Source organism: Coregonus clupeaformis, chromosome 1, assembly GCF_020615455.1.
Source record: "Coregonus clupeaformis isolate EN_2021a chromosome 1, ASM2061545v1, whole genome shotgun sequence".
In the NCBI taxonomy this organism is placed as follows: domain Eukaryota; kingdom Metazoa; phylum Chordata; class Actinopteri; order Salmoniformes; family Salmonidae; genus Coregonus; species Coregonus clupeaformis.
This window is the reverse complement of record NC_059192.1, coordinates 10,599,435-10,613,217: the sequence shown is the minus strand read 5'-3', so window position 1 is coordinate 10,613,217 and position 13,783 is coordinate 10,599,435. Positions and strand designations below refer to the sequence as shown.

Sequence of the window (13,783 nt, the reverse complement as noted above, 5' to 3'; positions counted from 1 at the left end):
TTTGTTTTCGAATTCTTTGTGGATCGCTGTAATCTGAGGGAAATATGTGTCTCTAATATGGTCATACATTTGGCAGGAGGTTAGGAAGTGCAGCTCAGTTTCCACCTCATTTTGTGGGCAGTGTGCACATAGCCTGTCTTCTCTTGAGAGCCAGGTCTGCCTACGGCGGCCTTTCTCAATAGCAAGGCTATGCTCACTGAGTCTGTACATAGTCAAAGCTTTCCTTAAGTTTGGGTCAGTCACTCTCTGTTTAGGGCCAAATAGCATTCTAGTTTGCTCTGTTTTTTTGTTTGTTCTTTCCAATGTGTCAAGTAATTCTCTTTTTGTTTTCTCATGATTTGGTTGGGTCTAGTTGTGTTGTTGTTGTTGTTGTCCTGGGGCTGTGTGGGGTCTGTTTGTGTTTGTGAACAGAGCCCCAGGACAAGCTTACTTAGGGGACTCTTCTCCAAGTTCATCTCTCTGTAGGTGATGGCTTTGTTATGGAAGGTTTGGGAATCGCTTCCTTTTAAGTGGTTATAGAATTTAACGGCTCTTTTCTGGATTTTGATAATTAGCGGGTATTGGCCTAATTCTACTCTGCATGCATTATTTGGTGTTTTACGTTGTACACGGAGGATGTTTTTGCAGAATTCTGCATGCAGAGTCTCAATTTGGTGTTTGTCCCATTTTGTGAATTCTTGGTTGGTGAGCGGACCCCAGACCTCAGAACCATAAAGGGCAATGGGTTCTATAACTGATTCAAGTATTTTTAGCCAGATCCTAATTGGTATGTCAAATTTTATGTTCCTTTTGATGGCATAGAAGGCCCTTCTTGCCTTGTCTCTCAGATCGTTCACAGCTTTGTGGAAGTTACCTGTGGCGCTGATGTTTAGGCCGAGGTATGTATAGTTTTTTGTGTGCTCTAGGGCAACGGTGTCTAGATGGAATTTGTATTTGTGGTCCTGGCAACAATCTTTTTTGGAACACCATTATTTTTGTCTTACTGAGATTTACTGTCAGGGCCCAGGTCTGACAGAATCTGTGCAGAATATCTAGGTGCTGCTGTAGGCCCTCCTTGGTTGGTGACAGAAGCACCAGATCATCAGCAAACAGAAGACATTTGACTTCAGATTCTAGTAGGATGAGGCCGGGTGCTGCAGACTGTTCTAGTGCCCTCGCCAATTCGTTGATATATATGTTGAAGAGGGTGGGGCTTAAACTGCATCCCTGTCTCACCCCACGGCCCTGTGGAAAGAAATGTGTGTGTTTTTTGCTTGTGTACATGGATTTTATAATGTCGTATGTTTTTCCCCCAACCCCACTTTCCATCAATTTGTATAGCAGACCCTCATGCCAAATTGAGTCAAAAGCTTTTTTGAAATCAACAAAGCATGAGAAGACTTTGCCTTTGTTTTTGGTTTGTTTGTTTGTCAATTAGGGTGTGCAGGGTGAATACGTGGTCTGTTGTACGGTAATTTGGTAAAAAGCCAATATGACATTTGCTCAGTACATTTTCACTGAGGAAATGAACTAGTCTGCTGTTAATGATAATGCAGAGTATTTTCCCAAGGTTGCTGTTGACGCATATCCCACGGTAGTTATTGGGGTCAAATTTGTCTCCACTTTTGTGGATTGGGGTGATCAGTCCTTAGTTCCAAATATTGGGGAAGATGCCAGAGCTAAGGATGATGTTAAAGAGTTTAAGTATAGCTAATTGAAATTTGTGGTCTGTATATTTTATCATTTCATTGAGGATTCCATCAACACCACAGGACATTTTGGGTTGGAGGGTTTGTATTTTGTCCTGTAGTTCATTCAATGTAATTGGAGAATCCAGTGGGTTCTGGTAGTCTTTAATAGTTGATTCTAAGATTTGCATTTGATCATGTATATTTTTTTGCTGTTTGTTCTCTGTTATAGGGCCAAAAAGATTGGAGAAGTGGTTTACCCATACATCTCCGTTTTGGATAGATAGCTCTTCGTGTTGTTGTTTGTTTAGTGTTTTCCAATTTTCCCAGAAGTGGTTAGAGTCTATGGATTCTTCAATTACATTGAGCTGATTTCTGACATGCTGTTCCTTCTTTTTCCGTAGTGTATTTCTGTATTGTTTTAGTGATTCATCATAGTGAAGGCGTAGGCTCAGGTTTTCTGGGTCTCTATGTTTTTGGTTGGATAGGTTTCTCAATTTCTTTCTTAGGTTTTTGCATTCTTCATCAAACCATTTATCACTGTTGTTACTTTTCTTTGGTTTTCTGTTAGAGATTTTTAGATTTGATAGGGAAGCTGAGAGGTCAAATATACTGTTTAGGTTTTCTACTGCCAAGTTTACACCTTCACTATTACAGTGGAACGTTTTGTCCAGGAAGTTGTCTAGAATGGATTGAATTTGTTGTTTCCTAATTGTTTTTTGGTAGGTTTCAACACTACTTTCCTTCCATCTATAGCATTTCTTAATATTATTCAGTTCCTTTGGCTTTGATGACTCATGATTGAGTATTGCTCTGTTCAAGTAGACTGTGATTTTGCTGTGGTCTGATAGTGGTGTCAGTGGGCTGACTGTGAACACTCTGAGAGACTCTGGGTTGAGGTCAGTGATAAAGTAGTCTACAGTACTACTGCCAAGAGATGAGCTATAGGTGTACCTACCATAGGAGTCCCCTCGAAGCCTACCATTGACTATGTACATACCCAGTGTGCGACAGAGCTGCAGGAGTCTCCCTCCCAGCTCAGTCTCCCTCTCTCCCTCCCAGCTCTTTCTCTCTCCCTCCCTTCGGGCTCTGTCTCCCTATCAGCTCTGTCTCTCTCTCTCCTTCCCAGCTCTGTCTCCCTCCCTCCCTCCCATCTCTGTCTCCCTCCCGCCCTCCCAGCTCTGTCTCTCTCCCTCCCTCCCAGCTCTGTCTCCCTCCCGCCCTCCCAGCTGTCTCCCTCCCTCCCTCCCAGCTCTGTCTCCCTCCCTCCCCTCCCCTCCCAGCTCTGTCTCCCTACCTCCCTCCCAGCTCTGTCTCCCTCCCTCCCTCCCAGCTCTGTCTCCCTCCCTCCCTCCCAGCTCTGTCTCCCTCCCTCCCTCCCAGCTCTGTCTCCCTCCCTCCCTCCCTCCCTCCCAGCTCTGTCTCCCTCCCTCCCTCCCTCCCAGCTCTGTCTCCCTCCCTCCCTCCCAGCTCTGTCTCCCTACCTCCCTCCCAGCTCTGTCTCTCTCCCTCCCTCCCAGCTCTGTCTCCCTTCTGCCCTCCCAGCTCTGTCTCTCTCCCTCCCTCCCAGCTCTGTCTCCCTCCTGCCCTCCCAGCTCTGTCTCTCTCCCTCCCTCCCAGCTCTGTCTCCCTCCCTCCCTGTCTCCCTCCCGCCCTCCCAGCTCTGTCTCCCTCCCGCCCTCCCAGCTCTGTCTCCCTACCTCCCTACCAGCTCTGTCTCTCTCCCTCCCGCCCTCCCAGCTCTGTCTCCCTCCCTCCCTCCCAGCTCTGTCTCCTCCCTCCCTCCCAGCTCTGTCTCCCTCCCAGCTCTGTCTCCCTCCCTCCCTCCCAGCTCTGTCTCTCTCCCTCCCTCCCAGCTCTATCTCCCTCCCAGCTCTGTCTCTCTCCCTCCCTCCCAGCTCTGTCTCTCTCTCTCCCTCCCTCCCAGCTCTGTCTCCCTCCCTCCCTCCCTCCCAGCTCTGTCTCCCTCCCTCCCTCCCTCCCAGCTCTGTCTCCCTCCCTCCCTCCCTCCCAGCTCTGTCTCCCTCCCTCCCTCCCTCCCAGCTCTGTCTCCCTCCCTCCCTCCCTCCCTCCCTCCCTCCCAGCTCTGTCTCTCTCCCTCCCTCCCAGCTCTGTCTCTCTCCCTCCCTCCCAGCTCAACGTTCCGTTTTAGGACCACTATTGTTTTCACTATATATTCAACCTTTTGGTGATGTCATTTGGAAACACAATGTCAACTTTCACTGCTATTCAGACGACACACAGCTGTACATTTCGATGAAAAATTGTGAAGACGCAAAATTGCCTACCCTGGAAGCCTGTGTTTCAGATATATGGAAGTGGACGGTGGCAGATGTTTTACTTTTAAACTCGGACAAAACAGAGATGCTAGTTCTAGGTCCCAAGAAACAAAGAGATCTGCTGTTGGATCTGACAATTCATCTTGATGGTTGTACAGTCGTCTCAAATAAAACTGTGAAGGACCTCAGTGTTACTCTGGATCCTGATCTCTCTTTTGACGAACATATCAAGAATATTTCAAATCGAAAACTTTTTGTCCAGAAATGACGCAGAAAAGCTAATCCACGCTTTTGTCACTTCTAGATTAGACTACTGCAATGCTCTACTCTACGGCTAGCCGGATAAAACACTAAATAAACTTCAGTTAGTGCTAAACACGGCTACTCTGTGTATATCAATGACGTCGCTCTTGCTGCTGGTGACTCTCAGATCCACCTCTACGCAGACGACACCATTTTGTATACATCTGGCCCTTCATTGGACACTGTGTTAACAAACCTCCAAACGAGCTTCAATTCCATACAACACTCCTTCAGTAGCCTCCAACTGCTCTTAAACACTAGTAAAACTAAATGCATGCTCTTCAACCGAACGCTGCTTGCACCCGCCCACCCGACTAGAATCACTACTCTAGACGGGTCTGACCTAGAGTATGTGGACAACTACAAATATCTAGGTGTCTGGTTAGACTGTAAACTCTCCTTCCAGACTCACATTAAGAATCTCCAATCCAAAGTTAAATCTAGAATCGGTTTCCTATTTCGCAACAAAGCCTCCTTCACTCATGCTGCCAAACATGCCCTCGTAAAACTGACTATCCTACAGATCCTTGACTTCGGCGATGTCATTTACAAAATAGCCTCCAACACTCTACTCAGCAAATTGGATGTTGTCTATCACAGTGCCATCCGTTTTGTCTCCAAAGCCCCATATAATACCCACCACTGTGACCTGTACGCTCTTGTTGGCTGGTCCTCACTACATATTCGTCGCCAAACCCACTGGCTCCAGGCCATCTATAAATCACTGCTAGGCAAATCCCCGCCTTATCTTAGCTCATTGGTCACCATAGCAACACCCACCCGTAGTCTGCGCTCCAGCGGGTATATCTCACTGGTCATCCCCAAAGCCAACACCTCCTTTGGCCGCAATTCCTTCCAGTTCTCTGCTGCCAATGACTGGAACAAATTGCAAAAATCTCTGAAGCTGAGACACTTATCTCCCTCACTAACTTTAAGCATCAGTTGTCAGAGCACCTTACCGATCACTGCACCTGTACACAGCCCATCTGAAATTAGCCCGCCCAACTACCTCATCCCTATATTGTTATTTATTTTGCTCATTTGTACCCCAGTATCTCTATTTGCACATCATCTCTTGCACATCATTCCAGTGTTAATACTAAATTGTAATTATTTTGCACTATAGCCTATTTTATTGCCTTACCTCCATAACTTGCTAAATTTGCACACACTGTATATATATGTATTTCTGTTTCTGTATTTTTGACTTTGTTTTGTTTTACCCCATATGTAACTCTGTGTTGTTGTTTTTTATCGCACTGCTTTGCTTTATCTTGGCCAGGTCGCAGTTGTAAATGAGAACTTGTTCTCAACTGGTTTACCTGGTTAAATAAAGGTGAAATAAAAATAAAAATACTAGAATCATGACTAGAACCAAAAATGTGATCATATTACCCCAGTGCTAGCCTCTCTACATTGGCTTCCTGTTAAAGCTAGGTCTGATTTCAAGGTTTTACTGCTAACCTACAAAGCATTACATGGGCTTGCTCCTACCTTTCTCTCTGATTTGGTCCTGCCGTACATACCTACACGTACGCTACGGTCACAAGACGCAGGCCTCCTTATTGTCCAGAGAATTTCTAATCAAACAGCTGGAGGCAGGGCTTTCTCCTATAGAGCTCAATTTTTATGGAATGGTCTGCCTATCCATGTGAGAGACGTAGACTCGGTCTCGACCTTTAAGTATTTACTGAAGACTCATCTCTTCAGTAGGTCCTATGATTGAGCGTAGTCTGGCCCATCGGTGCGAAGGTGAACGGCAAGGCACTGGAGCGACGAACCGCCCTTGCTGTCTCTGCCTGGCCGGCCCCTCTCTCTCCACTGGGATTCTCTGCCTCTGACCCTATTACGGGGGCTGAGTCACTGGCTTACTAGTGCTCTTCCATGCCGTCCCTAGGAGGGGTGCATCACTTGAGTGGGTTGAGTCACTGACGTGATCTTCCTGTCCAGTTTGTCGCCCCCTCGGGCTCGTGCAGTGGAGGAGATCTTCGTGGGCTATACTCAGCCTTGTCTCAGGGTAGTAGGTTGGTGGTCTGTTGATATCCCTCTGGTGGTGTGGGGGCTGTGCTTTGGTAAAGTGGGTGGGGTTATATCCTGCCTGGTTGGCCCTGTCCGGGGATATCGTCGGACGGGGCCACAGTGTCCCCCGACCAGGGGCGGTGTGTTCATTAGGGCGATATGGGCGACGCACTGCCAAACGGGAAAAGGAAGGGATTTTTTTTCTAATCAATTATATCACGGCAACAGTAGTTCAGTGTTCTAATCTAGATGCCTGATCTGCCAATAAATGTCCAATCATGCTAAAGTCGTGCTTCAAATGTCCCCGCCCGTTTTGGGGCGATTTCAGTCAGGTTGAAAATCGCCCAGAAGTCTCTCATAGCCTCTAATGTAAAATATTTTTTTTTCAAATATCTGACCTTTCAATACAATCTCTATGGGTTTCTGAGGGCTTGCACTTACGCGCTTTCGTCATACGTAATGTAACGATGAACGTAACTAAGAAACTACTCTTTCACCCTGAAGGCGGCAAGGCAGTAACGGACATGCACCATCTTTCAGAAAAGATTAAGAAACATGAGCTGTCAAAGACCCACATGGATAGCTGTTTGAGATTGTCTGCTTTTGGGAGAGTGAATATTGCCACTCAACTGGATGAGGGATACAGGCTAGCTGTCCGCCGCCACAACGATGAGGTTAGCAACAGCAGAGTCGTGAACACTGTCTACGAGAATCGAGACGACCTCATAGAATGTTTTTGAAGCCATCCGGACGGGTTCATTGGGTTCATTTGACCAGCACACATTGAGAGAGGCAGCTGGCTGCGTGAGGATACTACATGATGAAGATTTAATTTTTTTTCCTGCGGCTTTTTCACAAAATCATGCCCCACGTCGACATTCTGTACCAGAAGCTACAGAAGAAGGACATCGATGCTGTGTTTATCAAACGTGCCCTCGACAGCTTCACAAGCAAGTGCAGGCCATAAGGTAAGATTAAACAATATCAAAAAATGTGGTAAAAGCTCTTGTTGATCCTGCAATCTGAACAAATACCAAGATGCTGTATTTTCAGCTGATATTTCATTTGTTTATGGAAATGCATATTGTTTATGCAGTGTTGAGGAATGTGAAAGAACACCCTTGATTATTTTTACTGTGATAACTTATTTTGCTTTTGTAAGCCAACACTTTTGAGATCAGTCAATAAATGCTTCTGGTATTGACTTATATGCTGCCCCTGTCTTCATGTTGTTGCTGGACATATCTTTTTAAAAATGTGTGTAGGTCACCTAAATCATCAGAAAAATTGCCCCCCCTGAGAATTTTTTCAGGAGCCGCCACTGCCCCCGACCCCCCCTGTCTCAGCCTTCAGTATCTATGCTGTAATAGTCTATGTGCCGGGAGGCTAGGGTCAGTCTGTTATATCTGGTGTAATTCTCCTGTCTTTACTGGTGTCCTGTGTGAATTTAAGTTTGCTCCCTCTAATTCTCTCTCTCCTCCCGGAGGATCATGCCTCAGGACTACCTGGCCTGATGACTCCTGGCTGTCCCCAGTCCACCTGGTCGTGCTGCTGCTCCAGTTTCAACTGTTCTGCCTGCGGCTATGGAACCCTGACCTGTTCACAGCAGGTGCTACCTTGTCCCGGACCTGCTGTTTTTGACTCTCTCTCGCGCTCTACCGCACCTGCTGTCTCGACCTCTGAATGCTCAGCTTTGAAAACCAAATGACATTTACTCCTGAGGTGCTGACCTGTTGCACCCTCTACAACCACTGTGATTATTATTTGACCATGCTGGTCATCTATGAACGTTTGAACATCTTGAAGAACAATCTGGCCTTAAAGGCCATTTACTCTTAAAATCTCCACCCGGCACAGCCAGAAGAGGACTGGCCACCCCTCAGAGCCTGGTTCCTCTCTAGGTTTCTTCCTAGGTTCCTGCCATTCTAGGGCGTTTTTCCAAGCCATCGTGCTTCTACATCTACATTGCTTGCTGTTTGGGGTTTTAGGCTGTATAGCACTTTGTGACATCTGCTGCTGTAAAAAGGGCTTTATAAATACATTTGATTTGATGAATACCCATAGCTTAAAGCTGCAATACGTAACTTTTTGACCTGACCAAATTCACATAGAAATGTGTGTTATAGATCTGTCGTTATCATTGAAAGCAAGTCTAAGAAGCAGTAGAACTGTTCTATGTGCGCTATTTCTATGCTTCCCGTGCTTAAGTTTCATTTTTGTTTCTTTTACTTTCAGTTTTGTACACCCGTTTCAAACAGCTGAAAATACAATACTTTTGGTTATGGAAATTATATTTCACAGCGGTTTAGATGGTACAATGATTCCTTATACTATACTTGCTTGTTTTGTCACAAACTGAAATTAGGCGAACTATTAGAATTTTAGCAACTTTTTCTTTAGCTATTTTAGCGCATGTTTAATACTAATCACACTTACCTCAAACAGCACACACAAATGTTACACTGAGACACAACAAAGCTGTTTAACATTTTATACTCAGGTAGTGGTGTGTGTGTGTGCGCAGAGGGAGGTGGAAGAGGAGGAGGAGGAGGAGGAGGAAGGGCAGGAAGAGGAGAGAGGAGGGACAATGTGTTAATATTACCTGGACAGGAGGAGGTGAACATGGGTAGGGCGTGGTTATCATGGTTCCTCCTGCGGTACCTCTGGACAAACTCTCTCTGGCTCTCCAGAATACTGAACCCTGCTGCTAGAGTAGTATCAAACACATACTGCACTCCTACATGAGGAAGAGGAAGAGGAAGATTCATCTGGTATGGTAGATGCCTATGAATGTACTGCACGCATAGTTCACATACACACGCTGTGTTGTACTAAGTCATACACACTGTGTTCTAAGTCACACACACACACACACGTTTGTTTTACTATACATGCGAGGACTTTTTGGGGACCATCAATTGATTCACATTCAAAATCATTTTTCCCCTAACCCCAACTCCTAATGTCTAGAGTGTGCAAAGCTGTCATCAAGGCAAAGGGTGGCTATTTGAATAATCTCAAATATAAAATATGTTTTGATTTATTTAACACTCATCCCCCTTGGCGTTTTTCCTATTTTGTTGCATTACAACCTGTAATATAAATTGATTTTTATTTGGATTTCATGTAATGGACATACACAAAATAGTCTGAATTGGTGAAGTGAAAGGAAAAAAATTAATAACAGAAAAGTGGTGCGTGCATATGTATTCACCCCCTTTGCTATAAAGCCCCTAAATAAGATCTGGTGCAACCAATTACCTTCAGAAGTCACATAATTAGTTATATAAAGTCCACCTGTATGCAATCTAAGTGTCACATGATGTCAGTATATATATATATATATATATATATATATATATATATATATATATATATATATATATATATATATATATATATACACACACACCTGTTCTGAAAGGCCCCAAAGTCTGCAACACCACTAAGCAAGGGGCACCACCAAGCAAGCGACACCATGAAGACCAATGAGCTCTCCAAACAGGTCAGGGACAAAGTTGTGGAGAAGTACAGATCAGGGTTGGGTTATAAAAAAAATATCCCAAACTTTGAACATCCCACGGAGCACCATTACATCCATTATTAAAAAATGGAAAGAATATGGCAACACAACAAAACTCACTGACCAGGCAAGCAGGGCATTAATCAGAGGCAACAAAAAGACCAAATATAACATTTACATTTTACATTTTAGTCATTTAGCAGACGCTCTTATCCAGAGCGACTTACAGTTAGTGAATACATTTTTTTTTTTTTTTATACTGGCCCCCCGTGGGAATCGAACCCACAACCCTGGCGTTGCAAACGCCATGCTCTATCAACTGAGCTACATCCCTGCCGGCCATTCCCTCCCCTACCCTGGACGACGCTGGGCCAATTGTGCGCCGCCCATGAGTCTCCCGGTCGCGGCCGGCGGCGACAGAGCCTGGATTCGAACCAGGATCTCTAGTGGCACAGTTAGCACTGCGATGCAGTGCCTTAGACCACTGCGCCACTCAGGAATAACCCTGAAGGAGCTGCAAAGCTCCACAGCAGAGATTGGAGTATCTGTCCATAGGACCACTTTAAGCCGTACACTCCACAGAGCTGGGCTTTACGGAAGAGTGGCCAGAAAAAAGCCAATGCTTCAAGAAAAAAATAAGAAAAAACATTTGGTGTTCGCCAAAAGGCATGTGGGAGACTGCCCAAACATATTGAAGAATGTACTCTGGTCAGATGAGACAAAAATTTAGCTTTTTGGCCATAAAGGAAAACGCTTTGTCTGGCGCAAACCCAACAGGCCGAGAACACCATGTTTTTCATCGGCAGGGACTGGGAAACTGGTCAGAATTGAAGGAATGAAACATTTAAATGTCTTGGAATGGCCTAGTCAAAGCTCAGACCTCAATCCAATTGAAAATCTGTAGTATGACTTTGCTGTACACCAGCGGAACCCATCCAACTTGAAGGAGCTGGAGCAGTTTTGCCTTGAAGAATGGGCAAAAATCCCAGTGGCTAGATGTGCGAAGCTTATAGAGACATACCCCAAGAGACTTGCAGCTGTAATTGCTGCAAAAGATGGCACTACAAAGTATTGACTTGGGGGGAATAGTTATGCACGCTCAAATTCTGTTTTTTTGTCTTATTTCTTGTTTGTTTCACAATAACAAATATTTTGCATCTTCAAAGCGGTAGGCATGTTGTGTAAATCAAATGACACAACGTCCTCCAAAATCAATTTTAATTCCAAGTTGTAAGGCTACAAAATAGGAAAAATGCCAAGGGGGGTGAATACTTTTGCAAGCCACTGTACATGATTCCATATGTGTTATTTCATAGTTTTGATGTCTTCACTATTATTCTACAATGTAGAAAATAGTAAAAATAAAGAAAAACCCTGGAATGAGTAGGTGTGTCCAAATTTTGACTGGTACTGTACTTCCGTAAATTTTTTCAACTGGTACCGGGGGACCTTCAGACGAGTGTTGTGACTCGTCTGAAGGTTCGGACACTACAGACGATTTGATGAGAAGACCGAGAGACACAGATACACACTCACTTACCCAGGCTCTTGAGGAAGCCACAGAGTTTGTGTGTAGCCTCAGGAATGTCCAGACCGAACTTTACAGCAAAGAAAGGCAGAGACTGGGGACACACCGACACCACCAGGACCTTGTGTTTGGACACATCACACTTCTGCAATGATAAACAGAGGGAGAGAGACATGTCACACTTTGACCAGGAAGAGAGAGACCATTTGCCTGGCATCCACATTGAATGCCCCATACATTTCAGTGAAGTGAAACAAAGTTTAACCAAACAATCAGTCCGCATGGCAGGCAAAAAGACCAGCAATAAGAACATATATCAAAACTCACCTGACATGAGGTGATCTGGAAAGTACAGCAAAGATAACCCAATATACCCTTGTCTCTTTAGCTACCATTGAAGCATTGACATCACAAAACCTCTCAGATCTCCACAAGCGCTTGGCTTCCACTGGATAGCATAGCCACAATGCCATTCTCATTGAAAGCAAGTCTAAAAAGCGGTAGATCTGTTCTATGTGTGCTATTTCTATGCTTCCCATTCTTAAGATTCATTTTTGCATCTTTTACATTCAGTTTTGTAAACCAGCTTCAAAGAGATGAAAATACTATATTTAGGGGTTTTGAAAATATATTTTACAGCAGTTAAATAGTACAATGATTCTCTACACATAAACTGAAATTAGGCGAACTATTAGAATTTTAGCAACCAGGAAATGGCAGAGCGATTTCTGCATATTGCACCTTTAAGGTTAGGTTTAAAATACAATTTTAAGAAGCAAAGAGAAATTGGCGAGGTTTATGACTTTGTGGCTGTGGTAACTAATGACGACCCAAGTGCTTAGGAAGGCTAATCATGTGAGGTGTCCAGGGTCATATTCATTAGGGACCACCTCACAACACATTTAGTAAAAAATGTGGTTCTTATAAGGTAGTCCCTCTCTGTTTCAGCCTGTTCTTATTGGATAAATCCAGATAGTCCCTCCCTGTTTCAGCCTGTTCTTATTGGATAAATCCAGGTAGTCCCTCCCTGTTTCAGCCTGTTCTTATTGGATAAGTCCAGGTAGTCCCTCCCTGTTTCAGCCTGTTCTTATTGGATAAGTCCAGGTAGTCCCTCCCTGTTTCAGCCTGTTCTTATTGGATAAGTCCAGGTAGTCCCTCCCTGTTTCAGCCTGTTCTTATTGGATAAGTCCAGGTAGTCCCTCCCTGTTTCAGCCTATGGAATACGTCCCAGGTAGCCTGGTGGTGGTCCAGTAGTACCTTGTTGAGGCCCAGGACGCGGGCCACCTCCTCCAGGTTCTGTTGGGAGATCTTTAGGCTCTCCTCCTCGGACACACAGCCCTCACAGGACAGACAGGCACTCAGCAACACCTGCTGCTGGAGGGGAGGCGAGGAGGAAGGGACCTCTCCGTTGGCTCCATCTTTCTCCAGAATGCCTTCACTACTCTGTTTCTTGTTGCACTGGAAATGACAAATCAATACATCAATCAAGGTTAGAATTGGACACAGTATAAAATGTTTGACTATCATATGCTAAAAGTAACGCACTCAAACAACTGGGACAGATACGATTGGATGGACTATTTCTGTTGCAGAGAGCCACTTCCACACTGCATAGCGAAACCACAGACATTCCACGGGCTTACCTGTTTAGTGCAATTCTCACACTTCTCCTTGCGTCTTCCCATGTTCACTTCTGACATGTTTATGTGAAATGGCTGTTGGATTTCATACGAACACAAGAGCAAGGTCAGTGAGCCATCCAACTCCACAGTAGACCTGGAATATTCACAACACTTCTACACATTCTCCTTGGACAACTGTCATGCCAACTACTAAGATCCAAACTAAATTGCTAGTATTTGTGTGTGTGTGTGTGTGTGAGAGAGACTCAACTCCACCCAACTTTTACATCGTTAACCATATCCTAACCAATCAGGATCATTCTTATCTCAACAGTAGCATATTATAATGATTTTAAACTGCCTATGGCGACAAAACAGTGTCCTGTCATCACACAAAATAGCACACATAATTGCACCAAGTGTGTGAATAGGCAGGCAATAAAGCCTTATTCTGATATGCTATTACATACAGTGGGGGAAAAAAGTATTTAGTCAGCCACCAATTGTGCAAGTTCTCCCACTTAAAAAGATGAGAGAGGCCTGTAATTTTCATCATAGGTACACGTCAACTATGACAGACAAATTGAGGAAAAAAATTCCAGAAATTCACATTGTAGGATTTTTAATGAATTTATTTGCAAATTATGGTGGAAAATAAGTATTTGGTCACCTACAAACAAGCAAGATTTCTGGCTCTCACAGACCTGTAACTTCTTCTTTAAGAGGCTCCTCTGTCCTCCACTCGTTACCTGTATTAATGGCACCTGTTTGAACTTGTTATCAGTATAAAAGACACCTGTCCACAACCTCAAACAGTCACACTCCAAACTCCACTATGGCCA

The 13,783-nt window shown here is 44.5% G+C and overlaps 1 protein-coding gene across 3 annotated transcripts in view; it reads right to left on the bottom strand.

Annotated features, from left to right (window-relative positions):
- LOC121567583 (nuclear prelamin A recognition factor) overlaps nucleotides 1–13,783 on the bottom strand; it is a 97,668-nt gene that overhangs the window by 81,410 nt on the left and 2,475 nt on the right. For all 3 annotated transcript variants that reach the window (XM_041877747.2, XM_041877746.2, XM_041877745.2), the window contains exons 2-5: nucleotides 12,963–13,034; nucleotides 12,577–12,777; nucleotides 11,332–11,464; nucleotides 8,871–9,005 (exon numbers count right to left, since the gene is read on the bottom strand). In XM_041877747.2, the coding sequence (XP_041733681.1) occupies nucleotides 8,871–9,005; nucleotides 11,332–11,464; nucleotides 12,577–12,777; nucleotides 12,963–13,019 (526 nt within the window). In that variant the 5' untranslated portion in view covers nucleotides 13,020–13,034. The remainder of the gene's footprint in view (nucleotides 1–8,870; nucleotides 9,006–11,331; nucleotides 11,465–12,576; nucleotides 12,778–12,962; nucleotides 13,035–13,783) is intronic.